At 53.0% G+C, this 18,978-nt stretch overlaps 1 protein-coding gene across 3 annotated transcripts in view; it reads right to left on the reverse strand.

Moving 5' to 3' along the window:
• RCSD1 (RCSD domain containing 1) overlaps positions 1-18,978 on the reverse strand; it is a 72,933-nt gene that overhangs the window by 15,921 nt on the left and 38,034 nt on the right. For all 3 annotated transcript variants that reach the window (XR_008424686.1, XM_053909349.1, XM_053909348.1), the window contains exons 2-3: positions 5,018-5,119; positions 3,849-3,938 (exon numbers count right to left, since the gene is read on the reverse strand). Coding sequence is in view for 2 of the 3 variants with exons in the window: in XM_053909349.1 (XP_053765324.1) it covers positions 3,849-3,938; positions 5,018-5,119 (192 nt within the window). In the remaining variant the exon portion in view is untranslated. The remainder of the gene's footprint in view (positions 1-3,848; positions 3,939-5,017; positions 5,120-18,978) is intronic.

Consider the following 18,978-nt stretch of genomic DNA (forward strand, 5'->3'; position numbering starts at 1 on the left):
GCAGACATTTACCGAGTACCTACTACATTCCCGGCATTGTCTTGCCTGGTTATATGAAGATGAACACGATATGGTCTCTGGCCTCTAGAAGCGATCAATGGCTGATACATACATATAAAACCATACATATGGAGGCACCTTGGTGACTCAGCTGGTTAAGTGTCCGACTTCAGCGCAGGTCATGATCTCATAGCTTGTGGGTTCGAGCCCCACATCGGGCTCTGTGCTGACAGCTCAGAGTCTGGAGCCTGCTTCGGATTCTGTGTCTTCCTCCCTCTCTGTCCCTCCCCCACTCGTGCTCTCTCTTGGTCTCTCAAAAATAAACGTTGAAAGAAATTTAAAAATAAAAAACAAAACCATACGTTATGTTCTGCTAGTTGGAGATATGTTTGTGATGAATGTAGGTCAGGAAACTTGTCTGTGTTTTATTGTATCTAAAAAGATGGACCCCTTCTTGTTTTGTCTAAAATCCCTGCAACTTGAGTCTGGTTCTACAGGTAAATGAGGACACTGATGATGACGATGGTGAAGAAGAAGATGGTGGTGACTTCCATGTTGTTTAGCAGAGGCCAAGGCACAAAAGGGATTTTTCTACAGTTTAGAGACCCCACACACATTACCTGCCCCAGCCCCCGTGGACTCATTTACCTGGATCACAGAAAGAAGAACACCAATCTCCTGGAAACATTCTGAGATACTTATTGAGTGAGATGATTGTATTTTAGTGGTGGAAGGAGGAAGATTTACTCAGTTCAACTCCTTGTGACCCTTTTAAGGCCCAACATTGAGGAAGAGGCACTGGAGTGGGACAGTTACCAGCTGGGACTCTGGCTCTGACAAGAGCCGGACGGGTGCCCCGGCCTCAGCCTCCTCCACCAACACCCAGGCAGGTGGGTTAGAATAAATGACTCTCAGAACGCCTCCAGCTCGAAGGTGCCTCTGGCTCCATGAGTTACACTGTCAGACAAACTCCTAGAGCAGTTTTCAAGGCGCCTTGTGTTGGTGACAAGTACAAAGAGCTGCCAGCCCCAACTCAGTTGACTTCTGTGCTTTATGGTGAAATTTCACACGAGCCACTATTTCTAAAGATACTGTTTAAGGAAGTGCAGCAACAATTTTGCTGACAAACTTTGCTTTTTGTAATACCAGAAACTCTTCTCTTCCTCAACTGACCACTACATGTATATACGTATATATGTATACATATGTGTATGTGTGTGTGTATATATACATACATATATATATAATTTATTTATCGTTGAAAGACAGAGAGAGATAGAGCACCAGCGGGGGAGGGGCAGAGAGAGAAGGAGACACAGAATCCAAAGCAGGCTCCAGGCTCCGAGCTGTCAGCACAGAGCCCGACGCGGCGCTCGAACCCACAAACCGCAAGATCATGACCTGAGCCGAAGTCGGATGCTCAACCGACTGAGCCACCCAGGTGCCCCCATATGTATACTTTTAAGTAGGCTTCACGCCCAGCACGGAGCCCAACGTGGAGCCTGAATTCACGATCTCAAGATCAAGACCTGAGCTGAGATCAAGAGTTGGATGCTTAACCAACTGAGCCATCCAGGCGCCCCCTGACCACTATCTTCTGATGAGAGTGAAAATTCAATACACGCAGCGCCTTCGCTATAAGATAGTGCGGGGAACCTAGCTCATGCTCCCCAAGATCCTTATTGCTTGGAATTGAACAGCAAAGCAGGAGGACTCCAAAAATAGCTGCTAGTGCAGTTCCTAGGAATGGCAGCAGGTGGCAGCATTTCCTTTGCCATTTAACACGGGACTCCAGGCAGGTGGCTGGGCCTAAGACCACCGAAGGAGAAAAACCAGCCTCAAGCTCTATGTGTGTATATTCATTTCTGCACATGATGTTTCTATAACGTCTAGAAATCATGAACCTGACTTTTCAGATGGGAGTGTTTTTCGGCCCTTCTCTGGCAGACAAGGCAAGGTTTACGGCCATATTAAATACCCTTTTGCCTGGGTTCTCCAGAGAGGAGTAACTCCTGGTCACCCCATGGTCTCAGGCCTGAGCAGGCACAGGGAGAGGACGGGAATGAAGGGACGGAGAGACCCTTCCCTGCACTGCGCCTCGGGGACTGAGCGGCAGCCCGACTGGGGCCCTCCCTTCAGGCCCCCCTGAGGTTCCCCAAGGCCACGCCGTGGGAACGTAAAGTGGAGAACTGCAGGCCACAGACTCCGTCCAGCCCAGCCACACAAAGCTCGTTGTTCTTTTTATTTCTGTGTGATTTTCAAGGTGACAAAAAGTCATCGATCCTGGAAGCGATGTCCTTCTTATGTGCAAGCAGCCTGTCACTCCAGACAGGACTGTTTCCTCTAACATCCACCCTCCTACTCATCCAGCCCTGGGCCCTTCTATGCTATTTAACCGCTGGGCGGTACCTCATGGGATGAGCCTGTAGGTTTATTTCTCCCAGAGCCGGGAAACTAACCTGACTCATTCTGCTTTTATTCCAGAGAATAAAACACCCCCATCTGGCCCCCATCATCTGTCTGGTTAGTGTTCCTGTCTTACTTCACAAATAAGGAAGACGGCTCAGTGCAGTATGGTGGCTTCTCCAGGGCCAACTCTGGGTCATCAGGGGGTAGCCTCACAGGAGGCTCCTGATGGCCAAGGCCTCAGCCTGTCGCCCAGGGGCTGAAAGTCACAAGGAGAAGCTGACCCTTGGTAAAGAGAAGTTGTCGGTATGCATCTGGCCATAGCACGAGCTCATAACCCCATGATGCCACACAACCATCAAGTCAGTGCTTGAAGAAATGCCAACAGAAAAGACTCAGTTTTTAAAAACCGTGTTTCTCGGGGTTCCCATTCCAGAAGAAGGCTGCTGTTCGGTGTGTGGGGCAGCGATCTCTGAGCAGTGGGGCTCTAGACGCCCCCACCCCACTGGATCAGGGGCAGCTGCGAGTTTCCGCTTTCTCTGGTGGGCTTTGGCCTGTAAGCCTTGGGTGGGAAAGGCTGCTCTCCTCCACGTGTTCGTTACATACGTGCTCAAGGTCACACGGGTATCTAGTGTCTATTGTCAGGCTGCTGGTCCTCAAAAAGGAAGGGGGAGGGAGGTAGTTGAAGCGGGATTTGTGAATTGAACCGTCTTTGGCTTGCTTGCTTTCTCTAGAGGCTGGCTTCCCAGGCTGGACGAGAGAACACGTGAGTTCATTTCTGCGGGAGTGTGACGGGAGCACAGTGAAAGCTCATGGGCTGCTGGGATGGGGGACGGAGAAGTCACTCCTACAGCTACAATTAGATAAATAAGGGTCGGTACATATGCAGTTTGGGAATCTACTGCCGGCTATGATCTGTGATGCCAGCACCTTCCTTGTGTTGGTAACATTGGCTATTTATATGTGAGGGCAACGAGGCTTCTGTGTGCTCTGATTTTCTTCCAATGATCCAGAACAATAGCCAGTCTTTGCAAGGATAGCACAGAACCACGGCATTCACTCATGTGGCAATTCTGCCTTATGTAAGTGCTGCGTCTCTTTCCAGGTGTCTTTTCCACAAGGAATGTCATATAAGCCGGACCTGGAGTAGAACATAATACTCTACAGCACATTCTCTTTGTTGAAATTCTCAGTCTTGAGAAACAGTGTTCCTGTCCTTGACAGACCCTAAAGGAGGCTCCGTTAGAGAGAGTAGGAAGGAACCTGGTCTCCAAAGTAAAGAATTCTGGAAGCAGTAAGAGGAGATGCATCCCCCAATCTGAAAGGGAGAAACTCCCTGCACAGGTTTCAAGGTCTGAATGTGTGCCTCCTGTGCCCCCTCCCGTCAGAAGAAGAAGGCAGACTCACAACCGGTGTCCCCTGACCCCTGGAACGGCACTTACCTCCTCACCGTTCTGGCCCAGCTCTACCTTGGGGGGGAACAGGGGGAGGGAGCAGGGTGGTTTCCTTCTTGTTGGCTTACAGGCTGGTGTCTGGAGGGAGGGGGACAGACAGACACACAGAAAGAAAAAGAGAGAGAGGTAATCAGGCAACAGGGAGGAAGAGGAGGAAGTGGAAGCTGGTTGAGGAATGTTCAGGGATGTCTGGAGGAGAAAAGATGTAGGACGGCTTGCCTGCCACTAGCCATACACAGAACTCTCTCCACCCGTCCACCCCTCTGACTCCCAGGCTCCCGTCCCAGTCCTGCTGCTGCTGGAGCCTTACTTGACATTCGCTTGCCTGAAACAACATCTCAAACCGATATCTGCTTCTAGCCTCCAGGCGCTGCCAGTACCCTAGACCAACACCAGCTTCTTCACCCTTTATGACATTCCTACAATGTCTAGAAATCAAGGACTGATTTTTCAGATGGCAAAACAAAAGCACAAAACACTGTACCTAAAAAAGCATGATAGCAACGCCTTTGTCCCAAGGGGCCACCCCCCAACTTTGGGGTGCCCTTCCTTCATGTTCTCCTAAGGAGCTCTTCAGACTGCGTGACTCCAGAAAATGTAGCCCAAATCTCCCGCTTTTACTCTGTCCTCTCCAGCAGGATACCTCTGGGGCCCACTGATCATTGGATCCCTGTCCTTCTGGATCCCTGGCTTCCTATGTGAATGCATGTTCCTGTAACTCTTCTCTTCCTCTTCAACTCTCAATTCAGAATCTGTCCCCCTCTTGCCTTGCTCCTGATTCCTGGACCCTGGGGCAGGGCTGAGGATGGGCATTTCTTTATTCTGAACCAGTCTAGGCCTGGCACAGCTGGGCGAGATCTAAGTCTCCCATAGTGGATGATCGAGATGGAAATGAATCCAGGCATCCATCTTTCCAGCTCTCTGCCCTTTGTCTCCTCGCTCCGGGCCACAGTGTAAGCCTCACTCTGGTGAGGAAAGATCCTGCACAGGCCAGCAGCATGGCCACATTCCTCACATTCAGAGGGACCCCTCTCTGGCTTCTCTTCCTAATTTGGTAATTACCAAGCCTCCTCCCTCCCTCTCCTCTGGGCCTGACCCAGACTTCCCCTTCCTCCAGCCCCCTTCCAGAAGAGGGGCTCGGAAGACGCCTGACTCACCTCCTTTGCAGCGGCTGCCTGCTCCCTAAACCGCCCAGCCAGCTGGGCCACCGAGGGGGGTGCCGAGTCATCCACGCTGGCACTGGTCTCTGCCGGTCTTTCCTGGCAAACCAAGGGAAAGCAAAAGTTAACCAGCAAATCTATCCTTGGCTCTTCTCAGTGTTGTTACTGGGTGCCACACACGGCCCTTGTTTTGTGACCGTAAGCAGAGAAGCTGTGACAATGAGGTATTTTAACAGCATCTTGCAATTGACCCCTGCATCCAAGGATTTTAAAAATCATCCAGTCGGGGTGCCTGGGTGGCTCAGTCGGTTGAGCGTCCGACTTCAGCTCAGGTCATGATCTCACAGCTCCTGAGTTCAAGCCCCGTGTTGGGCTCTGTGCTGACAGCTCAGAGCCTGGAGCCTGCTTCGGATTCTGTGTCTCCCTCTCTCTCTGGTCCTAACCCACTCGCATCCTGTCTCTGTCTCTCTCAAAAATAAACAAACATTAAAAAAACCTTTTTTAAATCATCCAGTCAACCACATGTCGTGAATATTTAGGGTGTGCTCGGCCCTGGGTGTGGCTCTGGGTCCCGTCCCGAAGGGGAACCCAGGGGTCTGGGAAGCAGCGTAAGCCCTGTGCTCCTCATGCTGCAAAGACCTAGACTGAAAAGGGGCATGTGGAGACGAGATGACAGGAGTCGCCTTCCTTTGGTCAAAAGAGGCTTTCAGAAATGGGGGCTGGCAAAATGCATTGGCAAGCAAGGCTTCAAGTGTATGAAATGGGGAAAGCAAATGCCCTTTATTCAACTTTTAGCATGTGTATATGTCTTGTCTTCCCTCCTTAACTGAATGCCTTGGACAAAGAAGCGTCCGGTACGTATTTGTTGAATTAATAAATAAATGACAGGAGAAGCAGGTAGCACGGCCAGACCCCCTGGATTCAACCCCTGGGTGGCTCTGTCTCCCACTAGCTCAGTGACCTGGACGAACGCCTTTACCTTTCTGTGCCCTGACGAGGATAATAGTAGCACATCACTCGCAGGGTCTGCGGATTAAATGATTTACTATCTGTCTGAAGGGCTGGGACCAGGCCTGGCACACCCGTAAGCGCGTTGGAAGATTTGTTTAAATTCCTACAGCAACGGGGTCCTTTCAAGAGCCCCTGTGATGATTCAGGTCAGGTGCTTGACACGGTGCGTTTCTGTCTCCCCAGAAACTCATCGCTTTCCCTCCTGTTCTTTTTGCTGGGGGAACCACCTGGGCGATGGGCTTCTCCACGTCGGCTGCGAGCATGCCTGTGCCCCTGCCCTGCCACCAGCAAAGACCACTGCTTCCCCGCAGCCGTCCCTCCCTCCAGTGCCTCCCAGGCTGCCCCAGGAGGCCAAGACGCACGCACCCCAGACACCGTTCACCCCCACCTGCCACTTGTCACCGCGACACGACACACTCGGTGAGTCAGCGAGTGCTGTAAAGGGCCGCCTCGCATGCGGCCCCCATAATAATTTTTTAAACGTCCCTTCTTGAGACATGAGGCTTCTGTGTTTTGTGACCACGTTGACGGCATTTCTCACACGGCTGCAAACGCGCCCTACCTCTTCCCCTCCTCACGGTGGCCTGAGACTGGGAGGATCTGAACGGCAGCTGGCCCAAAAACTCCACGTCGCCACGGGGCGCATACTTCCCAAACACAAGGCACGCTCCCCCCGCTTCCGGCGCCCCCACGACACACAAACACACACATGCACGCATGCGCGTGCCAAAAGCCCGTACATACACACGCACGCATGCGCGCGCCAATACGCATGCGTGCCCACGGGGCGCATGCACTGCACATGCGCGCGCGCACTTCTTAGGCCCTCCTTTTTTCTGACTTGGTGTGTTTCCGTAGGGGTGTCGCAGTAAATGTGTCTGGTTGTGCCAGACGCTGCCGGGTTGGGGCAGGGCAAACCCGGAGGCCACCAAGGAAAGGTGCAGTTAAGTAGATGGGGCAGAACTCTGTGAGGAAGGCTTTGTTCAGAGACGGGCAAGAACTGCTGGGACCACGGCCCTTCAGATCTGAGAACAGGCTGTTCTGGAGGAAAGACCAGTCCGTCCGCCTTTACTGTTTCCGGCGGTGATTCAAGGTCAACCCCATTCCAGCCTAAACACCCGATGCTGACTTCGCATAAAGATGTGAAAAGATTCACCTCTTTTCAAGATGCCAGGTTCTCCGTAATGCTGGGGAAAAGCGGGGGAATCTGATGCCCACTGGGCAGAGGCACACGACTCACACCTGTCTGCCTTCCACGCTTGCCACGATAGGGGTTGTCAGAGGGGAACGGCTCATCCTTTGGGAACAACGGAGAGGCTTCGGGCACAGTGTGATTACTTGGGCCGCTCTTGGCAAAGACGCCAGGCCGATCAGTTTGTCCATCTGTCTAACTTCCTGCCCACGTTAACAGATCAGTCTCTCTGTCCGTTGCTATTTATTGCTCGGGGTCCTGCTGACAACGTACTTTACCTCCGCTTCGAAGGCACCCAATCACTGGTGTGCAGGAAGATACATTCCAGATAAAAATAGAGCTGTACAGGAATCAAAAACTCCTCCCTAACTTCCCTGTCTGGAAACTGGGCTTGGCCAGGGGCTCAGAAGTGAGAGAACTGTGAGGCTTCTGGAAGCATTTAGGGCTTAAAAGCTGGGTTGAAGGAAAGATTTTAATACACCCGAGTTTGTTTTCCTGGAGCCCAATGAATGACTTTTCTTTAGAACGTCTAAGGACTCCAGAGCTGGTTGAAACTGTTACATCCACTCACCACCCGCCCCTCGTCAGATTTTTTTTTTTTTTAAATATTAGATATAATTTATTGTCAATTTGGTTTCCATACAACACCCAGTGCTCATCCCAACAGGTGCCCTCCTCAATGCCCATCACAGTCTCTTATTCTCAGTTGTAGAAGACTGCCTTCTCCTAGCTAGCCCACTGAAGCCCAGAAAGGGCGAGTACCTTAGCCAGAGTCACACAGGAGGAAGCCAAACAATAATCTATGAAACATTTTACTCCAAAACCCGATAACCCAGCAAAGGATATTAGTTAAGTAGTATAATTTGTGAAGGTGTTTTGAAAACTAAAGTGCTATACAAAGAGTGAAATTATTATTAGCCACTGGATTGCACAGGTACAATGGAAGAAGCATGGCCTCGGAGGTGGACAGAAGCCAGTGGCCTAGCCCGTCTGAGGTCCTGCCTGGATTTCTGCCTTGCGACTCTGGCAAGTACAACTACTAACCTCCTCCAGGGGTCCGATGGCACACCACCTCAGGTCCAGGTTAGTGAGCAACTTCACTAGCTTTCTGTCTTGGCGCTGGGGCTGGTTTGGTAAGGTCATGCTCTCACCTGGACTGAGAAGGACTTCCATGCCCTTGCCTCGTCTCAGACATTCCTGGGACCCCTCAGCCTCCCCGGGATTAAGTGTTCTTTCTCTGCCCCTAAAATGTCCACAAAGTATTTAACACAGAGCCTGGAACATAGAAAGTCTTGTTGAAGGGTGCTGTCTTTCTCCTCCCCACATCCAACCCAGCCTGCAGTCTCAGGGCCTGGGTACCTGTTCCCAGGGTCACTGACACACTCTGGACCGTGTCGGTCACGGGACCACCCCGGCCTGCATCCACACTGAGTCTTAACCACTGCTTAGACCTCAGCTCATCCTTTCTTCCTGGGCCAATCTCTAGGTCTTAAATCTGTTTTCTGGACTCCTGTCCCTTTGTGTCTTGCTTTAGATGACACTCATTTCCTCGGACTGTCGGTCTTCATTCCCTTTTCCTGGGCCCAGATCTTGCTTACCAAGCCCTCCCTGCTACCATTCCAGCCCGGCTCTGCCAGCCAGCTTGGAAACCACTTGTGTGGTTCCTGTCTGACTTTGCCTAGGCCAGAAAAAAAAAAAAAAAAATCACCTCTGGTGTTTACTTTCCATTTCTATGGGACTTTCTTCTCAGAACTGAGGAGCCCCTGTGTCTGGACGGCATGGAACTTCCCCCAAGCTGTTGCCATGTTGAGTAAATACGATTTGCATGCTGCCTACAATCCACATAGTGGGACCTTTGTGTACAGGTCCGAATTGGGCTCTGCCCACCTCCCTGGCTCTGCCCCTGTTTCTCCATCCTCCACCGTGGCCCAAGGTCTAAGTATCTGACAGTGTCTGGGCCTTGGATTAGGGAAACAAGGCACCAAGGGAGGCCTCTTCATCTGTAGCTTGGGAGGAGAAGCAATGAGGGGGCTCTGCCCGGGGGCTGAGGAACCCCTGCTCTCGGCTAAACGGAAGGTTCTCTTGCTCACCAGAAACAGGCCAGACACCCAGAGCCTTGAAAATATAAGGTGTGCTTGCTTCTTTGCACTTCTAGATCGACAGGGGATCTTAACCCGGTCATTTAAGGGATCTGCACTCTTCCAACAGGACCATACTTAAACCACACTTCAAAGGGATCAACAGACAAGTCTCTCTGGGATGCCACAGTGGTTCCAGAGTCTTCCTTTACACCCTTACCTTATATCCCTGACACTTCAGTTCACCCCAGTGTCCAGCCATTACCATCCTTGGATGATGCAAACGGCACTGGACCGGGAACCAGATGGGCCCATTTGACCCACCTACATACTTAGGACACCTGCTATGTGGGAAGCACTGTCCTTAAGAGCACTTGACACATTTCCTGTAACGCTCACAACACCGCTGCCAGAAGAAGAAACTGCCCAGAGTTGCTATTCAAGTTAGGAAGGGCCAGCCCCACAGTTATCTAGATTCCAAAGCTCTAGCTCTTTCCAGACCAACATGCTAGATAACTCTAGACCTTTACTGGAAGGGTTATCTTATTCAGTAATTAATATCTTAGTCTGCCATCAATCAATATTTACTGTTCTAGGCCCTGGGATATAATAGCAAACAAGGCAGAGTTCTTACCCTTATGGGGTTGCCATTCCAGCGAGGGAAGCAAACAATGAACATACACACAGATAAATAAGGTAGCTTGTTAAATGCTAAGGAAGAGATAAAATAGGGCACTTTATCTCTGGGGGGTGTGGGAAGGCATTTATGAGGGAAGACATCATCCGAGTTAAATCCCAGCTGAGGAAACGGTGGGGGGAAAACTCTCCTGAGCAGAAAGCACAGACAGAAACGAAGGCTGAGGGCCAGAGCGAAAAGCGTGGCAGGGACATGTTGGATACGTGAGACAAGGGGAGGTAAGGGCGACAGACAGCCTGGGGCCTGCCATGTGGGAAGCAATCTGTATTTTATTCTGAGGGAATGGAACGCCATTTGGAGGGTTTCAAGGACGGGTGTGACCTGGGTCACACGTAAGAGGCTGTCTGTGGAGGACGGATGAGCAGTAGAAGTGGGGACCAGGAGGAAGGTTCCGGCAGTGGTCCAGGTAATGGTGGCGTGGCCAGACTTGCAGCAGACGGGGGGTGCGAAAGGGTGCGCTGGGAGTAGGACGGTGAAGAATTATTGATGCACCAGGTCCAGGACGCGAGGGACGAGAGTGGCCAAGGACGACTCCCGGGAGTCTGATTTGGACAACGGGACTCGGGTATTGTTTCCTGGGTTGGGGACAGCTTGTTGGGGAAAGAAATGTGACTGAGGGTAGATGGGGGATGAACAGGTCTTGCTTGCTCATGAAAGTCTGGACTCTCTGTAGATACCCAAGTGGAGACAACAGTGCAGGGAGCCGAATGGACACCCACATCTGGAGCTCAGAGGAGGCATCCAGGCTGGAAACAAAACTCATTAGACATGGTATTCGCAGTCACAGGACTAGATGAAATCATAGGATACACAGAACAGGGAAAGGAGGAGGTCCACAGACTGAACTCTGGGCCACCTGCTTATCGGCGCTGAGCTGGCTTTGCTCACAAAGGTGGGGACACTGCTCCTGGGGCTGCAAGGCCAGCCCTGCAGACACTTCCCTGCAGACTGCAGACGGGAGGAGTGGGTGCCGGAAGACTTCTGTGGCTTAGGTGACAGAAGGTGAGACATCCTGGAATGTCACCGGCCAGAAAAAACCTCATGTCCTTCACCCATGCTGCTGCCTCCCCTTATTCCTCATTTCTTGAGCATCTGTAGATCCCAAGGACACGCTGGGATAACGGTGACCCTGACAGAGGAAACAGCCTGTTTTGGAGGAGGTGGGAGTGGAGGGGATGTGAAGGAGAACAGCAACATGATGAGGCAGGAGAATGGGAGCGGATGTGAACGCTGATCAGATATTTCACATAAGGGGCGCCTGGGTGGCTCGGGGGTAAACATCCGACTTCGGCTCGGGTCATGATCTCACGCTGAGTTCGAGCCCCACGTCGGGCCCTGTGCTCTCAGCTCAGAGCCTGGAGCCTGCTTCAGATTCTTTGTCTCCCTCTCGCTCTGCCCCTCCCCCTCCCCCTCTGCCCCTCTCAAAAATAAACATTAAGTTATTATTTTTTTAAAACCAACAAATATTTCGTATAAGTCTAAAAAAGTCCCCAATATCCCCTCCCTACGCACTTATAGGCTTTAAGGATCTGAAAATAGCAGGTGCTTGGCCTCTGAGAATCTCTCCCAGGGAAAACCCAGGTAAAGTACTGTGTTTGCAGGAAGGGCAGGCCCCTGACCCGAGGAGTGTGTCCCTCCTGAGGACCTTCAGGGCTTCCCATTTCCTCCCAGGATGCGGTGCTGTGGCCCAGCAGCATAGACAGAGTTCAGCAGCCCTCGATGGGCAGGACACCGTGCCGACTGCTCTCGTGGTCTCGGAAGCAGTGTAGCCCACAGCCCCAGGTGCCTGGTGGCTCATCCAGGCGGGCTTAGTGGCAGTGGTGCAGGCAGGGCTAGGGTCTAGGTGCGTCCCAGGTAATAGCAGGGACAACAGAGAAGAGGGACAGAGATGCTCGTTCTAGTGCCATTATAGAGACAGGACCTTAAAAAATGTAATTTGGGAGATACGGTATGCTAAATTTCTTTATACAGACCCGTTAACTATCGGACAAGCATAAGGAAAACATTTCTTTTGAGTCTGATGCGGTTGGCAGTGCACAAGGATAGTTTGATAGAAGTGGAAAGAGCAACTAATTCAGAGTCAGACCTGGGTTCTAGTCTTGGCTCTGACGTGTGTTGGATGTGGGCCTTTCTGACCCTGAGTTTCCTCATTTGTAAACAGAGTTGCTAACACCCGTCAGCCTTTGCTCCAACCCAATGTGCAACACATGCCCTGTCTTCCGGAGGCTGCACCGTCGTTTTCTCACACACACCAGCAAGTGGCTGATAGCCCCAGAGTCCCCACGAGATTCAGAATTAGCCTGGTCTATTCCAGGAAGCGTGCACAGCTGACTATGTTATCGTGCTGTCTGTGGGGCAGTAGAGCACACGGCTCAGGCTTTGAGCCAGACTGCCTGGGTTCAAATCCTGGCTCTGCATTCACTAGTTCTGTGGCCTCGGACAAGCTACCTTAAGCTTTTGTGTGCCTCAGCTTCTTTTTGTGCCTCAGTTTCTATCTGTAAAATGGGGGATGATGAGGGTAGCACCTATGATACATGGTCGCTGGAGGGAGTTGATGAGTTCATGCATGTAAAATGCTTAGAATGGGGCACGGAATGAAGTAAGTGTTCCAGAACTGTTAGCTATTACTGAACGCTGGCTGTGGGGCTAGCGGCTCCCCTAAATATGCCACGGGATGTCCAGGGTCTTGTCGAATCTACTCTTGCCCTTCCATTCCCTCTGGGTCACGGAAGCCTCAGGGGGAGCCCCAGCTGGCTAACATGGGCTCCCGCTGCTTCCTGCCATCCTCAGCTCAAGGATGGGCTGTCTTATTACCTGGGCAGCCTCCTAACACTCCATCACTGGCTGTTCAAACCATCGCCGAGCAACTGGCGTGCACAGGAACGCGCGATTAAAAACAGTAAGCGAAACTAAGCTTAATAGGATGGCTTTTAGGGTCATGACGTAGGTCCCAGCTGTCCAAAGCGCTGTCAAATCAAAGCAGCTGGATCAGAGTATCAGATGAATGTTGAAGACGTGCCGCTTGCTCCGTGAAGGAAGCCGGTCACCAAAGACCACGTGTTGCATGACTCCACTTATACAGAAAAGTCCAGAGGAAGCAAATCTTTGGAGACAAGAGAATAGATTCCTAGTGGTGAGCAGTGGTTGCCGAGGGCTGGAGGGGAGGGGTAGACAAGGAGGGGGGGGTGCGTGCCAAGGGGCCTCTTCTTTGGGAGGTGATGAAAATGTTACAAAATTGACCGTGGTGATTGTTGCACGACTCTGTGAACATACTAAAAACCGTGGAATTTCACCCTTTAAATGGGTGAATTGTGTGACACGTAAATTCGCTCTCAATAAAGCCTGTCGGTTTGGGAGTGGGAGAGGCCAATGGAGAGAAAGCAGCTCTGTTTCCACGTTCCTGACTTCCCTTCCTTCATGGTCGGCCTCCTCTGCCCACAGGCTCAGGCTTTCCCAGGCTCCTAGCATGCCTTACGGCTGCAGACCTATCTAAGGAGTCTCTCCCAACTTGCTGCTGGAGGGGCTGATTATGCAGTCAGGTACCTTATAGGTTTGTAAGGACGACGGAGTGAGTTTGAAGCCAAACACCCAGCAAAGAGCCTGACACTTAGGGGGCACTCAGTCCACGGTCCCTCATTTATTTATCCACTCCGTGAATATTTATTGACCATCTATCATGTGCCCAACACTGCCTCAGTGTGGGGATATAAAGACGAAAGCTCGTGGTCCTGGCGCTCAAGGAGCTTCTCGTCCAGCTGAAAAACAGAATGAGAAAACTACCGTAATGCAGAAAGACCGCGGCTGCAATTGGGAAACGTGTGTCACTGCGATAGAAGCTCAGGAGAAGGGGACTTAAGCCACGTGGGTGACTCAGGGAAAGCTTCGCCGAGGAAGTGACGCTTAAGCAGTCTGGAAGGCCGGGAGGGACGGAGGGACGGGGGGACGGCGGGCGGGGGGAGAGGGAAGAGGCCTCGTCAGGCACAGGGGACCCACTGGCAGGTGCAAAGTGTCAAAGCGTGGAAGACTACTCTGTCCTGGGGAGACTTTAATTGGCTCAACGTGGGCTAAGCAGAAGGGGGGATAGAAAAGAGGTAGAGAAACGGAAAGCTGTGGCTTGCCCAGGGTTGAGGCATCTCCACAATTTAACTCAGGCCCTAGCGTTTCCCTGTTAGCTGTATTTACCCTGGGCAAATCTTGATTTCTCTGAGTCTCAGTTTCGTCACCTGTACAATCAGGGTGATAATCCCCGTCTCGCTGTGCTGGGATGAGGAGGGTATGAGATGATGGCCACCGGAGCCAACGCTTACCCCGAGCTTCCTCTGTGCTAGGCTCGAACCTCGGCACGTGGGACGTGAACGATGCCAGCCGCGGAACTGAGGCTGCGCTATGGGATGTGGACTTTCTTCCCGAGGCTAGGGTGAGCTCATAACACATTCTCATGGGGAGCTATAGGATTTGCTGTTTAGAAGCGTCCCTCTGGAAGCAGGTGGTACAACAACATGTATTTCCATCCCTTCTGGTCCTTGGGCAGCTGCCGCTCTGTGAGGGCGGTGCTGGTGGAAAGGGAAGTGTGTTTCCGTCCCCCTCGCCGCCTCCTTCGCTTTTCCTCCTTCTGGTGTGATTATAGCTTGTTACCACCTAACACGGGGAGCTCTCCGAGGCTTGCTGGTTAGGGACACCAGGTAGGTCCCGAGCATCATCTCGGATCGGCCCCTTTCTTGTGTCACTTGAGCTCCTGAAGCCTCAGCCTCCTCGTCTGTGCGGGGAGAATAATGCCCGCCTCACCTTCCTCGCGGGAGAGTCGTGAGGCTCAGAGGCAAGGAGGAGAGGAAGCAGAGATGGCCAGGATGGGTGCTGTCTGCACCCCAGAGTCTATGGGCTGCTGGGGAACAGAGATGGTTAAAACGTATCTAACGTGTGATGGATCCGCATGGTAGGCAGAAATGGGCCCCAAAGACGCCCACATCCCGATCCCTGGAACGTGTGGCTATGGTAGGTTCCGTGGCCAAGGGGAATGAAGGGAGCAGGTGGAATGAAGGTTGCCGATCAGCTGCCCTTAACATAGGGAGACTGTCCTGAATTAGCTGGGTGGTCCCAGTGCAGTGACGAGCGTTCCTAGATGTGGCAGAGCCGGGTGAAAGGGGGCTGCTAGCCGGAGTGAGGCTGTAGGGAGGGCGTAACCCACCACCCCTGGCCCTGAAGACGAGGAGGGCGACAGCTGAGCCGGGCAGGCAGCCTCAGAGCTGGAAAAGGAGGGGGTTTCTCCCCTAGAGCCTCCAGAAGTGACACAGAAGAGACCCATTCTGGACTCGTGAGCACCAGAACCGCAAAGCAACAGACTTGAATTGTTGAGGCCACGAACTTTGTTACACTGGCCGTGGGAAAAGAGCGCGAGCCGGCAAGTTCTTGCTGAGCACCCGCTGGCCGTGTGTCTGGGCTGCGGGACCACAGTGCTGAAAAACGACACACCTGCTCTCACTGGAACCCACGTTTGGGGGGGAGGGACTGGCAGTGAACAAATGAACGAGTGGATGTATCGTATGTGAGTGGTGCTAATGCTCTGAAGGGTTAGCCTGAAAAGGGGGCGCCGGGCACTGCTTCTGGGGCGTGATCACAGGAGACCCCCCCCCCAGAGGAGGAGGGGGACGAGGGGCAGGGGGAGGAAGAAGAAGAGGAGGGGGAGGAAAGAGGAGGGAGGAGGTGACTCTCAGTTGAGGACGCTGTGAACTGAGGACACCATCCCTCTGAGCTGGGACCCGGTTCTAAGGGCCATGCAAAGTCACGGGAGGGTTTTAAGCAAAACCACTGGATTCACTTCTGTGATCCCTGGGGCTGAGAAATGGCTGGGGACAGGAGCCCAGTTTGGAAGCTGTTGCCATTGTCATAAAAGGTGAACAATGAGCATGTTGACAAGCCACTGCTGCCCACGGGGCCTCTGGCCAGGTCTGGATCTGCCAGGACGGCCAGGAGGTGCCTTCGGGGAGACTGAGTGCGGGGAACAGTGGAAGGGGCAGGAAGGGGGCCGAGATCCTGACAAATGTTGAGGGACAATGGCTGGGGGCAGTGGCCAGGATGAAAGCGAGTCTGGTGACAGGGGGCCCAAGGGTCTTGAAGGTCAGGAGTCTGCAATCTCGGATGTACAGCTGTTAGATGTCTAGCGTTATCTGGCCCCTCCTGCAATCTGCACTTTGAGTAAAGGCTATTAGTGCAAGTAGCAGCCTTTTATTTTTGCTTCCTTCCTTCCTTTCTCACCTTTATTCATCTTTGAGAGACACAGAGAGACAGCACGTGAGGGAGGGAGGGGCAGAGGGAGGAGCAGAGAGAGAGGGAGACACAGAATCCGAAGCAGGCTCCGGGCTCTGAGCTGTCAGCACACAGCCCAATGCGGGGCTCAAACTCACGAACCACGAGATCATGACCTGAGCCAAAGTCGGACACCTAACCCACTGAGCCACCCACGTGCCCCTATTGTGCTTTCTTGAGGGGTGAGAATCTCAAGCGTCTACGGCCCACCTTTCGTGGGTAAAGGAATAGCGTCAGGCCGCAGAGTTTGTGGGTTCGCCCGCTCAGAAGATGTAAACGAGCCCTTACCACACGGCAGGCCCTCGGCCAGACTCCAGGGGTTTGTGGGTGAGCGGGCCGATGGGGCGCTTAGGGCTGCCGGCCTTGCAGAAGAGTGAGGACCAGGACTCCGCAGGGGCAGAGACCAGGGCTCAGAGGTGGCCGTGAGCAACACGTCCATCCGGGATTCAGTGGTTGTCTTAAGGATGGCTTTACAGCCGTAAAGCCTAGTCTGGGCTGCCAGACTAGGGAATCTTCCCAGACTGGCAAGGGACAGGACTCAAAAGCACTTTGGGAGAAAGGATTCCCAACCAGGATGGGTGCCTGTCCAGGTGGTGCGGGGAGAAGTCAGGATCCTGCCCACGTCTCTGGCGGACAGGGGCTCCCTTTCCAGAGAGGGGAGCCCGGGGAGAAGAGCTGGGTGGTGAGAGGCAGGGCCAGCCCCAGGAGCGGAGGGCTCTCAGGAGGGTCAGGGGTCAGCCCCCGCACTGCCCACCCCCCCCCCCCAAGTGCCTGCCGGGGATTTCTGGAGTCTGCACCCTCGGTTTGAAACCTGGCTCCTGCTACAAGGTGAGCTGAGGTGCAGAGGAGCGGCGGCCCCCCCCAGCCTTGCCTGTCGGGCAGCCTCTGAACAGCTCGGCTTCTTGTTTTTGTTTATAATTTGTAGGCCAAAAGGGAGTGTTTAAAAGAACTGACTCCGCATAGCCAGCAGGGCTGATCTGGTGGGTTTTCCCCCACCGAGGCCGACAAATCAACCTACGATCCGTGGCTCTCCAGTGAGTTCAGAAGGGCCCTGTCTCACACTGCTTAGTGCTGTAACAAGGCCCGTTTCACTGAGAGCCCCTCAAGTCTGAGGTGCGGGGTGGGGCCCAGGGAGCCACCCCCGGGGGTCATAGCCGCAGCCCCCTGGGGGCCCCGCACGAGAACCTAATTAGGAGCCATTCCTGCTTCCGGGGTGAGCGTGGCAGTGAGCATGTGTCCTGGGGTCCGGGACATTTGTCCTTCAGGCCGCAGCAGAAAGCCGAGACATGCCTTCTAAGATTAGAACGAGTCACCCAAGGACCCGGGCCTGCCTCCCGGTCAGCTGCAGCCTCTCCTGTTACAGCAGCTCCCCTGCCCTCCCCTCCTCCCTCCACGTCTGGGGCTGGACTTTTAGCAGGGAGCCCCTGGGGACGCTCTGCAGGTTGGGTCACCGCAGGCAGGGCGGACGGCCGGGCCCTCCACTCCCTCCCTGCTCCCTCCTGTGGTTTTACCACATCTTGGCCTCGTTCATTCATTCATTCATTCATTCATCCGTCCATCCGTTCTTCCTGTCCCTCCAGGCCCTGGGCCAGGACAGAACAATAAACTAGTTGTTCCATAACGGAAGCTACAGTCTAGTGAGGGAACCATGAGTTCCACGGTCATCATTATTCTTACCCCAGTTGATTGTTCACCAGGGAGGAGAACGATCCCCGGGGAAAGGACAGGGAGAGCAAGTGACAAGGGGACCTGACCCGACGATCGTGTTTAAACTGAGCTCTGAAAACTAAGCAGAAGGGATGCGAGTGAGATGCGGTGGGGAGGGGAGGGGGTGGCCAAGAGCATTCCAAGGAGAGCTGACGCAAAGGCCAAGAACCGAGAACAGGTGTTTGCGGTAATGAAAGGAGGCCGGAACTCGGAGAGCTTATCAAATACCCACAGTTTTGCAAGACTGTCTCCTTCTGCTGTAACCTCCGAGCACAGGGACCATGTCTTATTCATGTCCCCATCCCCTAGCCCATTGCCTGGGCCACGTTAAGTGCTCGAGAAATGCCAGGAAATGAATGAATGAAGAAACGAATGACGCCACGGTACTAGCCAACAGCACTGGGCTGACATTGTGAAAGCTTGATAAATATAGATCAGGACCTTGGAGTGAAAATGGAAACAAAGTGTCAGCCAGGGTTGGCTCTGGGCATACCAGAGCTGAATATTTTCATTAAGGCTCATTGACTCATCCAAGGTCACTGCAATCATAACTGGAGGGCTAGGAAGGGGCAAGGAATGAGATCTTCCTTGCCCAGTCGAATACTTAGCAGTCTGACCCTCCAACCTCTGCTTGGAGCTGGGCAATCCGTTATAATTTCGTATTCCCATCCCTGGCATCTGTTGTGTCCAGTTTTAACAACCCAATCTATCCTCAAACATGACCTATCTAAAACATCCTTAAAATCTGTCCATTTCTTTATGTAGAGTGGTTGAATCTTTGTGCTCGCCTGTCGATATTTTCGGATGCGTTTCACCAAGGAGCAGACTGAGGCAAAGGGAGGCACGGGACCCCTGCCAAAGTAGAATGGCGTCTGCCCCAATGGATCTGAGGCCCACAGCTCTGCCCTGACCTCTGCCACCGTCCTCCACACCTTTGCTGCCCAGGCCGCTCTCGGCAGGAGTCTGTGAT

Source organism: Panthera pardus, unplaced genomic scaffold, assembly GCF_024362965.1.
Source record: "Panthera pardus isolate Hobbes unplaced genomic scaffold, ASM2436296v1 HiC_scaffold_21, whole genome shotgun sequence".
Taxonomy (NCBI): domain Eukaryota; kingdom Metazoa; phylum Chordata; class Mammalia; order Carnivora; family Felidae; genus Panthera; species Panthera pardus.